This window comes from Camelus bactrianus, chromosome 7 (genome assembly GCF_048773025.1).
Source record: "Camelus bactrianus isolate YW-2024 breed Bactrian camel chromosome 7, ASM4877302v1, whole genome shotgun sequence".
Taxonomy (NCBI): domain Eukaryota; kingdom Metazoa; phylum Chordata; class Mammalia; order Artiodactyla; family Camelidae; genus Camelus; species Camelus bactrianus.
This window is the reverse complement of record NC_133545.1, coordinates 75978634-76000728: the sequence shown is the minus strand read 5'-3', so window position 1 is coordinate 76000728 and position 22095 is coordinate 75978634. Positions and strand designations below refer to the sequence as shown.

The window sequence follows — 22095 nt, the reverse complement described above, 5'->3', positions numbered from 1 at the left end:
CCAATTAAGCCTAATGCAGTTAGCATGTCTGGTGGGGCTCCCCAGGGGTGGAAGGGCATGTTTGGGGTAAGGAGGGTTCAGGAAATGCCCCTTTGAGTCAGGAGTAGAGGCCCTGCCACATCCACCGCCCCCTGCTGAGGAGGAGGGAGGCACCAGGAACCTCAGTGGAAGGTGGTAATTAGGGAGGAGTTTCCAGGGCAGAGTTCCCAGTCTCTGCAGAGCTTATGAAGTCCTTGCATTTCTTTTCTTTTAAAAAGAGTGTGGCTGGAAGCATCTGGAGCCTGGAAGGAGGGTCTGTCCTCCAGTGGGGTTTCCTGCCCCCATTCCTACCACCACCTGCCCCTGCCCAAATATAAAAGTAGAACACTCTCTTCAAAGGGCTGTGTGAGGCAGGCCGAGCGCTAGCCCTCGCCTGCTGGCACAGGCTACTTAGTGTTGGGGGCCACCGCCTTCCTGCCCAGGGCATCTCCAGGACTGGCTCTGCCCTCCTTATGTTTCTCAGGAATCCAGCTGTGTACATTTGCCAGGGCTGCCTCAACAAAGCACCACTAACTGGGTGGTTTATCAGGACAGAAATTTATAGGCACACCGTCTGGAGCCTAGAAGTTGGAAATCAAGGTGCAGGTGGGCAGGACTGGTTTCCTCTAAGAGCTGTGAGGGAAGGAGCTATTCCAGGCCTCTCTCCTAGCTTCCAGTAGCCTCCCAAGTTCCTTGACTTATGGATGACGTCCTTTCTGTGTCTTTACATCATTTTTGCTCTACATTTGTGTCTCTGGGTCCACATGTCCCCTTTTTATGAGACCCTCAGTCAAATCGGATTAGGATCCACCCTAATAACCTCATTTAACTTGTCTACCTTGGTAAAGTGTCTATACCAAATAAAGTCACTTTCTGAGGTCCTTGGGGTTAGGATATAAACACGTGAATTTTGAGGGGACACAATTCAAACTATAAAACCAGCCTAAGCTCCTTTGGCAAGTGTTGGCCTCTCTTCTCATGCCTGGGAACCCAGGGGGTGGGTGAGCCTCCGAGCCAGGTCTTCAACCCAACAGAGCTGCCAAGGTAATTACCCGTAGTTACCAAACCAGCTCACATAAACTCAGAACTTCCTGGGGCTGCAGGCAATACAATGACCAACAAAACTCAGCCCCTGCCCTTTACGAAATGTACAGGAGAGATAAGATGTTAACCAGATAATAAAATACAGGGCAGTGAAAGGTACAGAGAATAAAGCCATAGAAGAGGAAGTACCTTCCTGTGATTCAGAGATAAATGAAAGGTTCATGTAGATTCGCTTTGAAGAGTCATTCTGATCCCACTGATTCCAAAGGTGTTCCAGGGGTAGAATTCCAGGGAAAGGTGGACATTCCAGGGAAGAATGGATTGCCTGGAAGTGGCTGGAAGCAGCTGGGGCCGGACAGGCTGGGAGAGCAGGACAGAGCCTAATGGTGGTGAGCTTTTCCTGCCAGGCCATGGGGCCAATGGAAAGCTTTGCAGCAGGACAACATAATGCAAATCACTAACTAGGGACACAAATCTGGTTGGTTGCAAGGGCCAGGAGGAGTCCAGATGGTGGAGTGGGGAAGGTGAAGACTTGCAGGAGGCTGGGGAAAGGCCTGAGTTAGGGCAGTTGCTATGGAAATGCAAAGGAAGGGACGGGATTGTGGAAGTGGGGAAACGGGAAGGAGGAGCCACAGGACTTGACACTTAGGTGTGGCAGAAAAAGAAAGAGAAGACCAAGATGGCTTCAGCTTTTCAAGTCTGGGCAATTTGGAGAGGGCAGGTACCACCAAGAGCAGGAAACAGGGACGTCAGGGTGTGGCTGTTCTGTTCTATCCAGACACTCCCTGCCAGAGGGGAGAGGCTCCCCTTCCTCCCACCTCCGTTTAATTGCCAAAAGCAGGAGTGGCCTCCCCTAACCCCTGCCTCATTTCTTTTTTCCTCAGAAGCTGCATCTTAATCATTTAAAGGTACTCTGTTGTCTCAAGGGTGCACTTGATGTCATAATGAGGAAATGAGAAAAGGGAGAGACCTTAAAGCAATTTCCAAGAGACTAGGACAGATACTAACTAATATATATAAAATAGATAAACAACAAGCGTATACTGCAAAGCACAGGGAACCATACTCAATATCTTGTAGTAACCTATGGGGAAGAAGACTATGAGAACAGATGTACGTATGTTCCTATGTGACTGAAGTATTGTGCTGTGCACCAGAAATTGACACAACATTGTGAACTGACTGTACTTCAATAAAAATATATTAAAAAAAAAAAAGAGAGTAGGAAAAAAGAAGAGATGGCGAAGGTGTGATACCTGACAACATCGGCTCAGTCACAGCCGGCTCGGCGTCCACAGAGCCTCTAGCACCGGCACCCCGCTTTGGGGGCAAAACGGCCCCTAGTCCTGGCTTTGCTCCCTCTGAGATGCACGACAGAACTGTTGTCTCCTTATGATAGTGTCTCATCGCCTATGTGTACAGGCTCCAGAGTGTGCTGGTGTGCGTGTGTGCGCGCGCGCACATGCGTGTGATTCCCCACTTGGCATCTCTTCCTCCCTACCCCATCTCAGCCCTCTCTCATTGGGGAGCATCACGCCCCCGCTAGCCAGTTCCAGGGCCTCAGGCAGAAGCTCTGGTGTGGGCAGGGAGGTGCCAACAGTGTAACTGGGAAATCACCGGCCGCTAGTAAAATAAAGATGCTGGAAACGGGACCTCACTAAAGCCACCTTTTTTTGCCTCAGCTGTGATCTGTTATCTCTGAGGGCTAAGACGGGGAAGCCGAGTAAGAGACGAGGCAGGGGCCCTACCACACCTGTTTCTGGACAGGGCTCATGCAGTAAAACATGTGGAAACGTCCTGGGGCTGAGCGGGAGGGAACACAACGTAAGAAATGCCAAGTAGTCAGGTTGGAGTGGGACACGGAGTGGGGGCTGGGCAGGCGGGGGTGGTAGCCCAACTCTAAGAGGCTGGGGTGTCACCTCCTCTGGTCCCAGCATCTGCCACGTCATAAAATAATTTAAATTCCATCAGAAGTGGTCCAAATGCACTGCGGTGGGGGATTGGCTTAAACCATTACATTTTATCTATGTAATAAAACACATTGCACCCCCTTCTAGGAGTGGTAGAAGTGGCTGTACTGACGTAGAAAGACGTTTATGATCTATTGTTGAGGACATACACAGTAGTAGCTAGTTTTTTTGTGTGTGAAAAACATATATACACTAAATATTGAAAGTGGTTATGTCCTAGTTGTATTATGGGTGAATTTCTTTCTCTATTTTTTTTCTTCAGTGAACATATACTACTTGTGAAATTTTAAAATGAATACAATTACTTAATAATTATTTAAAATTATTGAACATATGCCCCCAGCAATATTTTTTTTTGGTGTTTAACTGGAGAGTAGCCTTAGATGAAGAGCTTCTCTTAACTGCCCAAGGCAGCCGTGGTCCCTCCACCCCTCTCCCCACTGCTTTCCATCTCAAAGCTCCTGTCAGCAGGATGGCTTCTCTGAGCCCTGCTGGGAAGGATGCAGGGACGTGGGGGCGATAAGCATCACTGCCTTCATTAGTAGAGGGAGGGGGGTCTTAGGCAGGTTGAGTGACTCTTGCTTCGAAATCCCCAGTTAATCGGGTCCTGTAGGAGGTAAGGATTGGCCTTTCTTTCTCTCTCCTTCTGTTTTCCAGCTGCCAGCTGCTTCTCTCATGAATAGGTTTTTTTCTGGTTTCAGTCCCATGACTTTGCTTTCCATGTGCTATTGTACCCAGGCCAGCTGGTTAGCAGGACTGGTTTTTAGGGTTATAGAGTCTTCAGGACACACTGGGGTTAAGTGCCATGGGAAAGGCAAAAACAAAGTTAGAAGGTCACCAGGAAATCAGGGGGCCAGGGCCAGGGTGAAAGGAGGTGGGCGCCCCTGGACTGCATGACTAGAGGGTCCAAGTGAGTGTCCAGTAAGTGGGCAGGACACCGTCGGGGACTTGAGGGCAAGGTCCCTGCAGCAAAACTCTCAGGGCCAGAGGAACGCCCAGGTGTTCCCAGATAGCTGTGCAGGCTTTTGCCATGGCTTTGAAAGGTTAAAGTGGGTCATACCCACCTGCTCAGCCCTGCGTTGCCCTCAAGGGGTCCCACGGCTGCAGGTGAGGGGTGCTCTTTTATTCGCATAGTGCCTGCGGGGAGGAGAGCCCAGAACCGCTGTGCAGCTTTCGAAGCTGTTTGGTGGCAGGACTGCTTGTTCTTTGTGAGTTTTTACTACCACTCAGTACCTCTGTCAGTGTTTTCACATGGGGAGATCCTATCTGGAGAAAAGAGATGCCCCAAGAATACCCAGGGTCCCCAGGACCTCGGGCTGCAGCCTCTGAACGCTTCTTGGTTGCTCTGCTTTTTCTTCTAAGGATCAAAGAATTCTGACAGACCAATTCTGGGGCGGGTACCCACTCTGCCTGTGACCCTGGGCAACTTACTTAATTTCTCTGAGCCTCAGTTTCTTCATGTGTGAAGAGAAATACTAATAGTATATGCTTTGGAGTTGTTGTGAAATAATGAACAGAAAGAATTTAGGGGACAGTGCTGGAAGCATACCAAACAGGGATGGACTGGAAAAGCTTGTAACAACTAGTAAAGGCAGAGATGGCTGTTCTTACCAGAATGGAGGGCAAGGTTGCTGGAGCAGATTCTGGAACACCTTCTGGTGCCGGGCATTAACTCATTCACTGCAGGACTGTGGAGAGTTTCTGGAGATGAGCTGGGGTGATGAGAGAGGTAATGATATTTATCAACAAGTGTGAATTACTTCAATATTGTAACAGTCGAGTATGGCAGTACACCACTTGAATATCAATTGTAATTCTAAATGTTAAATATTAATTATTCATTAGAATAAATAAATATTAGCTACAGGGCTTTTAAAGCTAGATTTTCTCTTCCGCAACACACACATGCAGGCATGTACACACACACACACACACACACACACACACAGCTTCTTCATTTTTAAGACAGAAAACCCAGAGAGGTAAAGGACCACACGTGTCAGACTTGGGTCGCAGCTGTTCAGATGCGCAGTCCCTGGGGTGGGGAGAGTGCACCGCCAGCCTGCTCTGGGCAGCTACCTTCTATGAGCCTCGCAGTCATGCTCTGCCCACTGTGGCTTCTGCAGTGTTGGGGAGAGGGCTGGCATGGGGATACGGGAAAAGCTCCCCGGGCTTTGGAGGCAAATCAAAGAGTTCTCTATTAGTTTTCCAGGACTGCCTTCACACAGTACCACAGACGAGGTGGCTTTAACAACAGGAGTTTATTTTCTCATGGTTCTGGAGGCCAGAAGTTCCAGATCAAGGTGCCCATAGGTTTGGTTCCTTCTGAGGGATCTGTTTCAGGCCATTGTCTGGCAGATGGCTGTCTTATCCCTGCATCTTCGTAACATCTTCCCTGTGTGTGTCTGTGTCCAAATTTTCTCCTCTTACAAGGATGCCAGTAATATGGGATGAGGGCCCTTCTTAACGACCTCATCTTAGAGCCTATCACCAAATATGGTTACATTATGAAGTACCGGGCATTGACTTCAAAAATAATGAATTTGAGGGGAGTCATAATTCAGTTCATAACAGGTTCATTCCTCCCAGCCTGGGGTGGTCTGTCAGCTTTTCTCACTGGTGCATGTAGGGCACATGTCCCTCTGAGATCTCTCTCCAAGTCTTCTTTTTTTTCTCACTTCTTATGGTAAAAATATTCAAACACATAGTAGAATATATACTGACCCATGTATCCCTCACTAAATTCAATATGGGTTAACATTTTGTCAAATATCATTCATTTGTGTGTGTGTGAATTAAAAACAAAATCTGTTTGAAACCATTTCAAAGTTACCTTTAAATACTTCAGTATATGTCTCTAAAAAGAAATGACAAATAAAAAGACAGTCTTTTACACAGCCACCATACCATTACCCTACCTAACAATAATTCCCTGTATCATCTAATAAATAACCAGTCTGTATTCATGATTCTTAGACTATCAGCAAAATGTCCTACCATGATTTTCTTTACCAACCAAGATTCATGCATCGGAAATGGTTCTGTCTCTTCAGGATCTTGTCTCTTTTCATTTTAAACATTCCCGCCACCCTCACCTTTTCTGTTCTCGGTGCTGACTTTTTGAAGACATTAAGGCACAGTGGAGTGTCGCACTTTCTGGTGCTGTCTGATCATCTCCCTTGAGGTAGTGTTTTATTTCAGGTCGTTATGATAAAGAGCTACATGCAAACCACTTATTTACTGTACAACAGTTGTTGAGGACAGTGCCTGGCATGACTCCAGCTCCTTGTGCATGTTCTTCTGTATGAGAAATTTTCACCAGATTTAGGGCCAGGAAAGAGCTGTGTCTGCGACAAATGGTATTTTATTTATTTTTTTCTGATGGGAGCTAGAAGATTGCCTCTCTTTTTATTCAAGAATCACAGAGGGAAATTTACAACTCTGGTACGTTTTAAGGTTATCATATCTCCTCCTTTTTTCCTCAATCCTGTGTTCTAGTTTGTTAAGTCTTAAAGTCCACTGTATGTCTTTCATTATAAATTCTCTTCAAATTCTTTTTTGTTGGTTTGCTTTAAGATCAGGATATTAATAAATCCAGCTGATTCCTCCAAGGCCTTTCCTCACCTCCAAGTTAAGAGATGAAGAACCTGCCCAAAGGTACTTCATAGCCAGTTCCTCTCAGGGAAGCAGAGAATTGCAGAATACTTCCCAAGAGCAAACCTCGTCCTGACACAGAGTGCTCTTCAAGGTAGTTATGATTTAACGTGGTCCCTGTCTTCTGACAGTGAACAGGATGTCTGCTCCACTTGCTAATTTCTTAAGGGGATCCTGGCTCTCCCAGAGTGACTTCTGGCCCATAGGTACCTGCCAACATTCAATTGTTCACTAAGTTCTGTGCCAGGAATGGAAAGACATCTAAGAAAGCAGTTATGGCTTCTGAACTATAGGATTTAGGATTTATGGCTCTTTTATATTTCCTTGAGATCACAATAGCTCTCGATATTCAAGGACTTAAACACACCCATCTCAAGGGGCTATTAATCTCAGTGGAAACTTAAGAGCCTGAAAGATAAATATCATGAGGTCTGGTTTTAGTGACTGCTTATTAAGTACTTCTTATGTGCTGGGAACACAAGTGTGCTGTCTTATTTAATCCTCACAACAATTCTGCAATATAAACATGTGTGTCCACATTTTCTAGAACAGAAATCAGAGGTTCAGAGGTGCTAAGTAACTTGCCCGAGTAAGTGGTGAAACTAGGAAACTAGGATTTAAACCTACATCTGTCTCCTAAACACATTTTTTTTTTCACATTATACCACGTTGTCTGAGTTTTGCTCTTTGCACAGAACACTAGAGAAAAATACTGCTTCTAGACTTAGAGTAAGGTGAAAGGAAACTATTTTTTAATGCCTTTGACTTCCTCCAATACACGCAGGGCAGGACTGTTCCAGGATGCGAGCTAGGTTAATTCTGTATTTTTTTTTTTCTCCTTGGCCCCAGGCTGGAAGAGGCTTCTGACCACCTGAGCAGCCAGTGGCACCTGACAGCACTTTTAGCCGCAGGCACACGGTCTGATCACACAGGCTTCCCGCAGAAGCCCCACCCACGGCCTGCTCCCCTCTACGCTGGCAGAACGGAAGCATCCGCATCCCAGACCGCGAGGCTTGCGGCCCACCAATAACTCAATAGAGCATCCACGGTGGAAGAGTGATTGTGACCTGAATACGCGTGTAGGCAGAGCAGCGGCCCCCGCACCCTCGATTATCTGTGCTGAAGGCAGGACCTTGGGACTGGGTGTGATGCCCTCCATCATTTGCACTGGGAGGGGATTTATTTGGCTCTGGAAGTGTGAGGTCAAGAAGTGTTGACTTAGGGCCCCTCCCGGGCTTCAGGGAATCCCTGAAATTCTATGCAAACTTTGTATTTGTGTATAGATACACATTTTCCTGGAGGAGGGGCCTCAGTTGTCAGATATTCAGAGGGGTGTGTAACCCCCAAAGGTTAGGAATCATTACTTTGGGACTGAGTCAGATAATGCTTTGTTGATTTAATATTAACTGGAGCTCATTTAAAATTAGTTTACCTTTCTATTCAGTTGTCTTGGGATTTGGCTAAGTGGTGGGAAAATGTTAGAGTGAAAAATGTGTCATTGATTAACCAGTGGGAGTTTAATCCAGCAGTTAAGAGCCCAGGGTCTGCAGTGGGACTGCTGGGGTTCAAGGTCCAGCTCTGCTGTTCTCTAGCTGCATGGTCTTGGGGTAAGTAATTTAAACACTCTGAGCTTCAGTTTCGTCCTCTGTAGAATGGGTTGGTAACTACAGCTCTACCTCCTGGTGTTACGTGAGGGTTATGCAAGGTAATAAACACAAAGTCTTTGGCACTACCTGAGGTTAGCCATTGTTATTATTTGTTCTATTATTTCTTATTTTACAGACTGGAGACGTTACTGTTGGCAGAGTCTTTGTGGCAGGAAGACGTCAAGGCTGTCCTTTGAGCTCTCCCACATGCTCAGAACAGGCCGGGTCCTCCCACAGCGTCCCTCTTTTCTCCTCCCAGATCATTTAACGCTGGCTTGGTCTTGAGGGCCAATTCAAGAACCAATTTCTCAGTATCTCCCAGCACATGCCCTATTCCAGCCTGGTTTATTCCTTTCTTCTTTTTAAAAAAATATTAAAAAAAAGTAAAGTATAGTTGATGTACAATGTTATGTAAGTTACAGGTGTGTTATGTAGTGATTCACAATTTTTAAAAGTTATACTCCATTTATAGTTATTATAAAATATTGGCTGTGTATTTCCTATGCTGTGGGATATATCCTTCTAGCTCATTTTATACCTAATAGTTTGTGCTTCTTTCTCCACTACCCCTATGTTGCCCCTTCCCCTTCTCTTTCCCCACCTAGTAACCACTAGTTTGTTTTCTTTTTCAGTTATCTTCACTAGTTTGTTGTATTTTTCAGATTTCACATGTAAATGATATCATACAGTATTTGTCTTTCTCTGTCTGGCTTATTTCACTTAGCATAATGCCCTCCAAGTCCTTCTATGTTGCTGTAAATGGCAAAAGTTCATTCTTTTTTATGGCTGAGTAGTATTCTGTTGTGTGTGTGTATACACACACACACGTACATATATATACATATACATACATATATACACACACATATATATGCCACGTCTTTATCCATGCATCTGTTGATGGACACTTAGGTTGCTTTCATATCTTGGCAATTGTAAATAATGCTGATATGAATATTGAGGTGCATGTATCTTTTCAAATTCATGGTTTTTTTTTTTTTTGGATATATATACAAGAGTGGGATTGCTGGGTCATATGGTAGTTCTGTGTTTAGTTTTTTAAGGAACCTCCATACTGTTTTCTGCAGTGGCTGCACTGATTTACTTTCCCACCAACAGTGTATGAGGGTCCCCTTTTCTCCACATCCTTGCCAACATTTGTTATTTATGTTCTTTTTGCTGATAGCCATTCTGACAGGTGTGAGGTGATACCTCATTGTGGTTTTGGTATCTCTTTCTTCTTAATAGCCTGTAACCTCCACATAAACAGACACCTGCACATGGGTTTTATATAAATATATACATATATATATGAAATTGAGTGTCCCTTCTTATATTAAGCACTATATCTACCTACCTATCCATCTGTCTAACTGTCTATCTCCTCATTTAGGCCTTACAACAACCTTAGTTCAATTTTACAGAAGAGAAAATTGAGGCACAGACAGGTAAGTGATTTTTCCTAAATCCACAAGCTGTAAACAGCAAATCTGAGATTGCTCCAGATACATATATAGCTTAAAGCCAGTGGAGCTTGCTGTGTTATGTAGTCACTTACTTCCTTGTAACTTCACTTGCAGTGCTGTCTTATGGTATTTAAATTTTTCATGTTATTTTATCCTCAGAAGGCTGTAAATTCCTTGAAGACAGAGATGATTCCTTAGACTACTTTTCACACCTCATGGTACCTAGGACAACATCTTGGGCTTAAGGGTACTCTATAAACACTTGCGTATGGATTATTAAATGATAAAATGTATATGGGAAACAGGTGAAATATGTTGTGTATTTAGTTTGATAATTTAAGTACTTTCTTGTACTATAAGCAGATAGGCTTTTTTTTTTTTAAAAGAATCATTTCTGTAAAACAGAATTTAAAAGTACATGTTATTATTAATGCTACAATTTTTCTAATGTGCCTATAAAAAGAATAAAAACAAAGCTGAAGTAACAGTACAGGAGGTCTGTGCCTGAAATTTAAATTTAAATTCCATTGCCTGGTGTGAAATAAGGGATTATTCTTTTTATTACCACTACAGTGCTGGTTGTACAATGATCACCTCTTATTATCACAGAGCAGTTTGCTCTGAGGGGATTCTTAACTCTAGCTTTAGAAACACTGAGGAGGAAGAAGAGGAATGTTCCCTGTTCTAACTTCTTTCCTTTGACCTTTACTCAGCCTTTAGAATAAATATTATCCCCATTTTTGCTTATGAAGAACCTGAGGCTCAGAGAGGTCATGCTATTTACACAGGGCGTGGTGGAACCAGAATTTAAAGGCAGTGTAGTATAACTGAATCACCGTGCTGAACACCAGAGACTAACACAGCATTGTAAATTGACTATACGTCAATAAACACACACACATACACACACACAAAGTAAATTACAGGTACACTTCACCCCTAAATACTTCAGCGTGTATATAATTATTTTGTTTGTATTTTGGGGTAGGATTTACACACAATAAAATCCTAAGTGCAAACCGCCCTCCCCCCAAACAACAACAAAATAATGGCAGTGTGCCTGTCTCCAAAGCTGCAGCTCTTCTACTATATGACACTGTTGCTGTGTAACAAATGACCCCTAAAGGTAGCAGTTGAAAGCAATAAACATTTGTTACCTTAAGTGGTTTCTGAGGGTCAGGAGTCAAGGAGGAGCTTAGCTGAGGTCTCAAGGCTCAACTGACACTGGAGAAGCGTCTTCTAAGCTCACTCACATGGCTGTTGGCAGATTTCAGTTCCTTGCTGGCTGTTGGCTAGAGGTCTCAGTTCCTTGCTTGTGGGCTTTTGAGAACCTGCCTGAATGTCCTCACAACATGGCCGCTGGCTTCTCCTGTGAGTGATGAGAGGGAGAGCTCAAAACAGAAGTTATAGTATTCTAAAACCAAATATTGGAAATGACTTATTATCTCTTCTGCTGTATGCTGTTGGTCACACAGACCAACCCTGGTAGAGTGTGATGACAGCCCTGGGAGAGGAGATTACACAAAGGTGTGGCTACTAGGAGGCGCAGATCACTGGGATCACTGGGGCCGTCTTGGAGGCTGGCTACCACAATAATTTGGGCTGATTTTAAGGGTCAGCTGGACAAGATCCAAGTGGTGGCACCTTCCTGTGCCAAGTGCACTGGCCATTTTGTGGGGACTCTTGGGCTGATTCTTTGGGGGCACATGACACCCTTCATGTCTACTCTGGGCTGCGTGTGGACTTTATACTGCCCGGCCTGACATAATATTTCTATACAGTCTGCTCCTGAAGCTCCAGCCCTGAGTACAGAAGGAACAGAGGACCCAATGTTCCTGTAATAAGAAATTTTTTTTTCTCTAAGAACTTATGCATATTCATAAACAGACCTGAAACTTGAACTTCCAGTGTATACTGTAGATAAGTGTATACTGTATATATTGTAGATAAGGCAATATAACCTCTAGCAGGAAGATCAGTTTGGGGGTTAAGGGCTTGGACACTGGGGTCAGAGTCCCTGTGCTGCCACTTACAAGGTGTTTGCCATTGGAAAGTTACTTCTCTGAGCCCTAGTTCCCTGAGTTGTAAAATAGGTCTAATAATATCTACCTCATTTATTGCTGTCTGTTCATTTGTTTGCTTGTTTTGGGTGGGGAGACGATTAACTGAGATAAAGCACAATGTGGCAAATTGTATTTTCCAAAGATGGTGATATCAATGTATATGGATACAGATCACATCCCAAATGCTCTTCTTACTTTGTGTCAGGAAAGGTGGGGCCCATGTTCCCTCCTCATGGGAGGAATTGAGGCAGATTCTTGTAACACACCAACCAGTGGAATGTGGCCAGAGCGATGCTGTGTGATTTCCAGGGCTAGATCATAAAAGGCAGTAAGGTTTCCACTGGCTCTCTGTCTCAGAAGTCTTGCACTTTGATCCTCACCACCATGTGGACCACTATGTGATCCAGGTCACATCATGAGGCCACATGTTAAGTGTTCCAGCTGCCCTTGGTCAACAGCCAGCATCAATCATCAGACACATAAATGAACAAGACTTCAGAAGATTCCAGGCTCCAGCCTTCAAGTTTTCTAGCTAAGGTCCCAGGCATCAAGGAGCAGGGATAAGCAATCCCTACTGTGCCCTCTTTGAGTTCCTGGCACACAGAAAGAGCAACAGATAATACATGATTATTGTTCTAAGCACAAAGTTTTGGGGTGACTTGTTATGCAGTAATAGATAATACAACAATCCTGTCAGTACAGTATCTGAAAACAGTATCTGAAAATACGTGATGAATAAATTCTGGGTTATACATTTGAAAAACAATGTGTCTCATTATAAGATATTTTCAAAGAGCTGGGCCCAAACTCTGTTTTCTTCTAAGCCCAAGCATTTTTGATGGGGTTTTGGGGAAGGGACTTTTTGATTTTGCTTTTCTCTGGCCCCTTTCACATGTAAGATTACTTACCTGACGATAAAGCATAGAAGAGCAGGCGTTTAGGTCTCCATCTCTGACTTGTCTCGTGGACGTCTAGTCCAGCGATGGGGCTGGGAGCCACAGCTGTTTCTGGAACTGGCTTACTTTTGGTTCACTGGTTCAGTTAAGCTGTTTCTGGCGTTAATCAATAGGCATCGAGGTTGTCCACGTTTAGTCCTTGATCTACCCACAAATGAAAATTAGAATCATGTACGTTTTTCTGACATTTCCCTTCTTTTGAAAGCATAACTTAGACTTACCAGGCCCAGACAGCCACATGGGAGAAGCCGGGCCCTGGCTGGAGTTTAAGAGCCACTGTCCCACAAGACCTGGAAGCTTTCCAGGATCCCAGGGACTTGTCTCTCTGTCCTCCCTCCAAGTGTCAGAAGGTCATACAAAAAGGTGTCTGTGTGTGCGAGGCTGTTGGCTTCCTTTGAGGTCCTGGTGTCCCTTGGCTGGGATCCCTGTGCCTGCTGGGGCCCCAGGGCTGCTTAGCCAGCATTTGTAGGTAATGAGGGTAAAGAGTGGGGAAGAGGAACGTGTGGCCAAGGCTCTGGCCCTGCCTATTTTGTTGTTGTTGTTGTAGTAAAATATATATAACATAAAATGTATATTTTTACCATTTTGTGGGGGCTATAGTCGCTAGTTTGTTGTATTTTTTAGGTTCCACATATAAGTGATATCATACAGTATTTATTTTTATCTGTCTGACTTATTTCCCTTAGCATAATACCCTTGAAGTTCATCCATGTTGCTGCAAATGGCAAAATTTTGTTCTTTTTTATGGCTGAGTAGTATTTCATTGTATACATGTATTTCACATTTTCTTTATCCATTCACCTGTTGATGGACACTTAGGTGGCTTCTGTATCATGTTAGTTGTAAATAATGCTGCTATGAACATTGAGGTGCATGTATCTTTTCAAATTAGTGTTTTGGGTGTTTTTTTTTTTTTTTTTTGATATATACCCAGGAGTGGAATTGTTGGGTCATATAGTAGCTCTATTTTCAGTTTTTTGAGAAATCTCCATACTGTTTTCCATAGTCCATTTTAACCATTTTAAAGTGTACAATTCAGCAGCATTAAGTACATTTACATTGTTGTGCAACCATCACCACTACTGCATGTGCAGAGCTTTTTCATCACCCCAAACTGAAACTCTGTATCCAGAAAACAATAACTCCCTTTTCCCCACTTCCTCCAGCCCCTGGTAATCACCATCCTACTTTCTGTCTCTGTGAATCTGACAATTCTAGGTACCTTACATATTTTGGAATCAGATAATATTTATCCTTTTGAGTCTGACTTATTCCACTTAGCATAATCTTTCCAAGGTCATCCATGTTGTAGCAATGTATCAGAATTTCATTCCTTATTAAGGCTGAAAACTATTCCACTGATGTATATATATATATCATATTTTATTTATTCATGCATTTGCTGATGCCTATTTGGATTATTTCCACCTTTTAGCTTTTGTGAACAATACTGTATTGAGCATTGGTGTACAAAATTTGTTTGAGCCTCTGTTTTCTATTCTTTTAGGTATTTACCTAGAATTGCTGGATATGGTAATTCTAGTGTCTAGAGACCTGACTTGGGTCCTCATCGCGCCCAAAGATCTGTTTGCTAATGGGATGGAACGGGGGCTGTTCTGCTATCTTGGCATCCTGAGGGGCTATGCAAATTAGGCTGACTGTGATCTACCAATATAATGGTACCTTGCGCTTCCATTGAGCATTTACTTTGTGCTAGTTCCTGTGCTACGTACAGTGTCTCTTGCATGACTCTGTGAAGTAGATTTGACTAGTATCCCTCTTTTATAGATTAGAAAACTGAGGCATGGAGGTGTTTCATAACTCTCCAAGGGCACAGAGATTGTTCTGAGCTAGGATCTGAACCCAGACAGCATCATGCTAGCTCCTGTGTGTTTACCTGTACACAATCCTACCTCTCCAAACAGAATGACCATTAAATTAGTCAGCCAGATTGAATTTATTTACCTAGGAGAAATCAATAGCTTATGTGGGATAATTATGGTAAAAATCAGGTAATTAAAAAAGCTAATGTAAGAAGCATCAGTGGTTTAAGAGGACCCCTTTCTAAATATGTTAAAATATTTTTCTTAGCCTACAAGGTATATGAGGAGCCTTGTATGTTGCGTAGCGTTGCTAGTATGTGTATGTTGCTAGTCTCTGTTTGCAAGCGTAAATCCTCTATTCTACAATGTTTTTAAGGGTAACCCAGCAGACCTACCGAAACACACTCGAAGGTATTGAAATTTGCAATGAAATGTATCACTAGATGGCAGTACAAATCAATTTTTAAAAACCCAGCTGCTTTCTAAGTCTGTATAGTAAATTAAGCTCTTGTAAGCCACTTTTTGACATGATCAGGGCAACTGTATTTAATTCAAAATGGGTTTTAATCACCTAGAAGATAATTCACAAGCTTTTAAAAGTTAAAAGACCTGAAAAGCGTAAAGGCTTTTGTAAGGAAAACTTCTAAAATTTTAGAAATTCCTGCTTTGGAGGAAGACAGTTTTAAGTAAGTGTTTTGACTTGGGAAACTGCATCAGTAAGGTAATATCATATACACATACTTCTAGAATTCTTTCAGTCCACCATCTTGGTTTGGATAAGAATCAGCCTTTAGTCTATAATTGAAATATAGTTGTCAAATTACTCCTTGGGGAAGTTCCTTTCAGTTAATGCCAGAGAAAAAGCCAGTATTTAAGTAATTCAGGAAGCCAGAAATGACCCACAGGTTGGTTTGACATCTGAGCTGCTGGGTCTATTGACCTGTGGTTGAGATAATGAAATAGATCTCACCCATTAGCAGGGGATTCCCAGCTTTTTATGTGGGAGTGAGTGGCAGGCAGTGAGAGGTGAGGCAAATGCATTTGCTCATCTCAATTTACCAAGGTTTGGCTCCCACAGGATGAATTTTAATGATCTGATATCCTGTCTAGGAGAAAGAATTAACTTTTTATTTCAGGGAAGGCCTGGACTCAAAATGGAAAACTAAAGTAGAAATGGATTCTTTCTTTTTTCTCTAACTATCATATGCAAATAATAGGCTCTTCTAGAAGGTTCACAGGAAACCAGCATCAAAGAAATGGAATCCAGCTAATTCCTCCAAGAAACTGAAGTTTCAGAACATGCCTTTTGAAAGGGAAACACAGGCTGACTCCTGCCCATAGACCACCAAGAGCCAAAGCGTATCTGAAAGGCATTATCAAAGCACGGAGTGAGAACATCCATGGTCAAGACCAACCTCTGTGACCTTATGGGCAAATCATTTAGCCTCTCTGAGCCTCAGATTCCTCAGCTGTTAAATGGGCATAATAATACCTCACAGGGGTCCTGGGGGGGCTAATGCGATAAGGGATGTGAAAGCACTTGTAAGCAATACGGCGCCATCCACATATTGGCTATTGCTCCTTTTAACATGTTAGCCCTCCCAACCCCGTGGTCACCCCCAACACACAAATGTAGACTGGAAACCCCAGCATCGTCTTTGTTCTCTAATGCCCCACATCCGTCAGTCTTCACCTCTTAGTCTCCATTTCCACAACTGGAAGAGTCTACTACATGGACTTTCTGCTTCTCACTGACTTTGCTTGACTCCATCCTGCTCACTGCTGAAGAAATAATCCTATTAAAAACTCACTTTGATTATATCTTTCCTCTGTTCAAAAATTTTCCATAGTTCCCTATTGCCTGCAAAATAAAGTCCAAACTTCAAAGTACCTGGAATTAAAAGCCATTGACAATCTGATCCTCCTACCTAAATAACTTCAATGGGAGGGCCACACAGAAATCAAAATGTCAGTGTTACTGCTGAGAAATGCTACGTTGGAGGATCGGTTATGCAGCCACAAGGGTTTGCTATCAATTTTTTCTTCCTGCTCCTTCAGTCTTGACTTTGAGAAAGTCCATCTGAGGCTTGCCTTCCACTCTGGGGTCATGTTAAGGGAATCTTACCCAACTCTCTATCTATTCTAGCCTCCCCAATACTCCTGCACTCACTCACCTGTCCTGTAGTGTGCTTTGCCATGGATTCAGTTTACTTTTTGAGAGCACGCCCCTTTTTTTGGATGAGAGCACGTCCTTTTGATGAAAACCAGAAACTCAAAACCTATTGGGTGAACCTGACTCCTAGATGTGTTTTTGACCCTCGCAGTGTCTGCACTGTGTTTAACTATATACCAATTTCCCAAGTAGTTAACGGGGAAGAACTGTGAAGGGTCTGAGATTTTATCTTACTTGCAGACGAAGAAGCTAGCCTGCCACAGTCTCATGGATGCTGGCAGAACACAGTAGACTCCTGGGTCACAGACAAAGGACAGGATTTATTACTCCCAGCCCAGCAAGCAGCATGCTGGTGTTGGTTCCCCTGCCATGTTCCCAGACAGAGAGCTGTGAGGAGAGGGTTGGGTGGGACCTGCAGTGCAGTGGGTTATGTTACCAGAGAGGACACTGAACTTAGGGAACCTGAACCTTTTATAACGGGCAATGAGTCAACCTCAACTTTGCCCCAGAGGGAGACATTATCTTCTTAGAGAACAATAAACAAACCTACTCTTTGCTCTGGAGGGAGACCCTGTCTCCATCCTCTCAGGCTGTTTGCTACACAAAGAGTCTTGAAAAGATAGCCTGGAATAAAGGCAGTCAGTGTCTCTTGCAAGATGTGCAGAAACACAGAGGCTCATGTAGAACTGTCTCTCAACAACAACCAATTCGGGGAGAATCAGATCTTAATGATACTGAGTTTTCCTATCAGTGAATATAGTATATCCTTACATTTTAAAAGATTTTGTTTCAAGTCTTTCACTGAAGTTTTATAATTTGCTCCATAAAGGTTTATACATATTTTGCTAAATGTATTCCTGGGAATCATTATTTTAGTTAATACTTTTTAAAAATTATATATTCTAATTGCTTGCTGCCTGATAGAGAAATACAACTTAAAAAAAAACTTTTTAAAACTTCTAAATTGTAAAGTAAGTCATAGAAACAGAAAACACAATGAAGCAAATGCAGAGCTTAGTGAGAAACTAGTATGGTGGATACCCTGTAGCCACAACCCGGGTCAAGAAACAGAACTTTTCTAGTCATCTCAGGAGTCCCTCCACATGCCCCCTGCAGTTCCCAGCCCCTCTCTTCCTCCACAACAATCACTGTCCTGACTTCCATAGCAATCTCTCCCTTGCACTTCTTTATGCTGTAATTTAGTCTTGCCTATTTTTTTTTTTAAAACACCTTGTTATGTCTTTTAAGTCTCTTTTAATCTACAGATTCTCCCTCCCTCCTTTTGTTTCCTTATACTTTATCTATTGTAGAACTCAGTCTCTGACAGAGTTCTACAGTCTGGATTTTTGCTGACTATTCCTCTTTTGCTTTTTACCTCTATCTAGAATTAGTGTGGGGACAGAATTCTTGATAGGCTACTTTTGTTTACCAGCATGAATATTCTTCCTGGGCCACCCCTGTCTAGGGTAGTGGCCATCTTCAAGTGTCCTTAGGGTGAGATTTGCACATTTAGCCCGTCTACTCCAGTGGCCCAAGGCTCCCAAGCCTTACTCCGATGTAGGCACCTGCCTTCAGACAGTCCCAGCTTTTGCATTTGCTTACACTTCACGTTCAGCTTTCCGTTTACTCTTCTTTCTCATTTTTATGCCTTTGGGATTTCTCTTACTTCCTTGCAAGCTAAGCTGTGTATTAAAAACAAGCTCACTGTGATTTGTCCAAGACCTGGAAGGCTTTTTAGTGTATCTAGTTCACACTGTCAGAAGCAGAAGCCAGGAATAATCTTTTAAACATTGTGGGACAGTTTCCATCACTCTCAGCCCTCTCAGCCACCTCGCTGCTCCTCCAGTTAGTCACCTTATTCCTGCCTAGTGCCCTTACACTAGTGGCTCCCCTGTGTGGCATGTTCCTCCCCCTTCCTTCCCACGGTCGGCACGTTCTTATCATTCAGGTCTCACTTTAAATGCCACCTTTTCACAGCAGCCTTCCTTGATCAGCCTCCTTGCTTCTGCACCACATCACCGTGTTTCGATTCTCTCTAGGGCACCGACTATTATTAGCTGACATTATCTCTTTTCCTACTAGAACAGGAGACCTGTAAGACCAGGGACCTTGTTTGTCCAGTTTGGCGCACAGTCAGTACTCTGCACATCTCCTGAAGGACGAGCACTGAGCATTGGCGACGCCATCTCTAGACAGGACCCCTGCTCTCCAGGGCTCCGCGGTGCCCACTGCTTCCTGTTATCCTCCCAGCCCAGCTTGCTTTATCTTCCTGGCCCCTGTAGGCGTTTGAGTTTTCAATCCCTGCTCATAAATGTTACTCTAAGTATCTTTGACATTTTGAGAACAGAGGCTGTGTTTTATGTTTCTTCTCCTTCTTCAATGTCTTGCACATAGAACGAGGGAAAGAATGAAATCTCACTGAGTATCTCCTGCCAGTCAAGCGCTGCGGCAACACTACAATTTAGAGCCTCACAACACTATGAGGCCAGGAATTACTACTTGTGTTCATTTAATAGGTGAGGACACTGAGGCTTTGCACTGTTTAGAGTTACTTAGCACATGAAGGGTCTGGCTTTGGGACCTACCAAGACAACACACACATGAACTATTGCAAAAGGGCGGCTCATGTCTGAGGAACAGGTAGCTGTTTCCAATACGCAGAAGTCGAGATGGAGCAATTAATTGGATATTAATGGTCTGGCTATTTATTTATCAATTTCATTCCACTGAGTCCATGAAGATTTAGCTTGAGGTTTTCCTGTATTTGGCTAGAAGAGGCTTTGGAGATGTTAATTATGCCTTCCACATGACGGTCCTTCACATCTGATAAATGTCTGCTGTTGGCAAAATATTATGGAATCTGATAGCAAGCAGATTTCCCAAAAATAGTTATTTCATTCAAATCATCACCTGCCGTTGGATCACTGGACAAAGACGGATACCGAAGGTATGCCACACCACCAAGCAATCTTTTAAATAACAAAATCTTATTTTTATTTTTATTTTTTACAGAAATTCAGATATTCCAACAAATTTCTTTACAATTCCTGGACCTTAAAAAAATTACACACAACTTTTGGACGCAATACAACAGAACAGAATGAGAAAGGGAGTCACTTTTTTTTTTTTTAAAAAAGGTAAAAACATACTTCTTATACTTAATTGACATTTAGCGATTTACATGTGTATTACCTATGTACAAATGGTACATGGTCAATGACCCCTCTTCAGAGCACTGTGGATGCTAAATCACACTTAGGTTTTATGGAGAAAACTTGTTAAAAACATTTGCATGTGGATGTGAAGCACTTTTTCACTTTCATAAACGCCGCTACTAGTCCTGTAGGACTCCCTGTGGAACCTGTAATTTACATGGATTAGAGAAAGCCAGTACCTTCTATTTTTATTGTAGGTAAAGTAGAGAGGTACCTCCCTTTAAATAAATGATGAATTCTTGAAAAGTTGTGTGTAATTAAATTTAGTAAGTAGAGTGGTTTGAAAGTAGTGGGAGAGCTATTATTTAAAGCAACAAATAACTCCCAGATGGCTAATACTTTATAGAGATAATAAGTATTCCCTTAATTGGGTGCTTGAGAAAATCCGTGTCTTTGTGAATTGGGTTGCACTTGTTTGACTGTATCTTTAATATTCATTTAGCCATTTGAAACCTAATCTCATTTATGGTGAAAAAATGGCTAGTACCAGAAACACTTGGCAAAACTGAGTGTGGTCCTAACAGAGACAGGGTAAGAGAAATCCACCGTAATCTGTACCACTTCTTGTATTATCCTGTGTGGTGTTCCAGTGATTTATGCTAATTGGATCTTAATCTTAAGTCTAAAAATGAAGGCATTCTACACTCACATGTTTTCTGCTCAGGTAGAGAACATGGTTTGGCTTACACTGACTACCCCTGCACATACATTTTAGCTTGTGTTCATTTTCAAGGAATTGGCTACTTTGATATTAAATGTTTTTGTGTTGTTGCAGATTGGCAGGATATGTGGTGAGGGTGACGGTGGGGGAAGCCTGGGAGCAAAAGATTGTTGAAGACAACTGATCATTTGTCACTACTTCCAGACGCCAATCAACTAAAAAAAATTGAGTGGTCTTAAAACCAACGTTAGTCAACAAAAAGGCAACTTACTCCTACTAAGTTTCTTTGACCTGTGTAAGTATATATTCATTTATTTCTAAGGCTATTAAATTATTACTTATTTTGTTAGTACCACTTACTATCATTTAGAAATAGGTTTAATGGAATGATTTTTTTTTTAAATAAAGATGCGTGCCTGTCAGTAAGGGAAAGAAAGGATATGGATTTCTGATGACATGTCGGCAAAGAAATAGGAAAAAAAAAAGATATTTTAGATGTCTATTTGTAAAGTATATTGAATTCCTATGCATATACTAGGGAGAATTAGAAAAAGTGTTTGTTTGATAGTAGCCTATATATTACATGTGAGCATCCAAGGTGAAAATGAGCTTTCTATCTTTTTTAGAGTTCCTTGATGCCGTTTCCTGAAAGATAGGGAAGTCTATGATGTGAAGGTGTAATATACAGCTTGATGGAGTAATGGTATATTCAGAAACACTTTCTCAGTAATAACTTGTACAGACAGATTAAACTGAACACAGACTCAGTAAAACGTTTGAAGCATTACATCTCTTAACTGAGTGGTTGTAACTAATTACACAGTGAAATAAATGAACGGCAGAGACAGGAACCGAAGGTCATGGCTCCTACGAAAATATTCAGAGGCATTTTCTAAGACGCTTTCTCAATCACTGATGCCTGATCAGCTTCTTGGCTATTGAGATAGGAATAATTTAGGATTGACTGCCTTTTTTTAAAATAATTTTGCAAGATTAAAGCTTTTTATTTTCTGTTTGATTAAAAAAGGACAGTTTACAAATTTCAGTACATATATATTTTACATGTTCATTCTAGCACATTTATATTCCTCTTCCTTAAAATATTTCCTGAAGGTGATTTCTCATGAATGTTATCTGCCCTTATTCAATGATAGTTTCCAATGAGCTGGTGTTTAATCCATGATCACGTCTTCTTCCAGAAAATCATTCCCATCTCTGCCGATCTAGATTTAGAAGATGCTTTGAAGTGGATACTTCAACTCTCTCCCATATCCATCTCGGTACTCTGATCTCTCCCAAGCGTCTTCCTTCTTGATGTTGATGTACAAAAGCTGTTATTCGATTTGTTTAGCTGTTATTTGATTTGTTTTGTGCTCATTCTAGAGAATATTGGCTTAGCAGAACTG

At 42.4% G+C, this 22095-nt stretch overlaps 1 protein-coding gene across 4 annotated transcripts in view; it reads right to left on the bottom strand.

Moving 5' to 3' along the window:
• The window catches only part of LHFPL3 (LHFPL tetraspan subfamily member 3), a 554580-nt gene that overhangs the window by 15956 nt on the left and 516529 nt on the right, over window positions 1–22095 (bottom strand). For 3 of the 4 annotated variants that reach the window (XR_012508261.1, XM_074367627.1, XM_074367628.1), the window contains 3 exons: window positions 12770–12961; window positions 10956–11167; window positions 4644–4744 (listed from right to left, as the gene is read on the bottom strand). Coding sequence is in view for 3 of the 4 variants with exons in the window: in XM_074367627.1 (XP_074223728.1) it covers window positions 12924–12961 (38 nt within the window). In the remaining variant the exon portion in view is untranslated. Of the gene's footprint in view, window positions 1–4643; window positions 4745–10955; window positions 11168–12769; window positions 12962–19781; window positions 22093–22095 lie in introns of those variants that run through there. The other variant, XM_074367629.1, reaches the window with a different exon arrangement.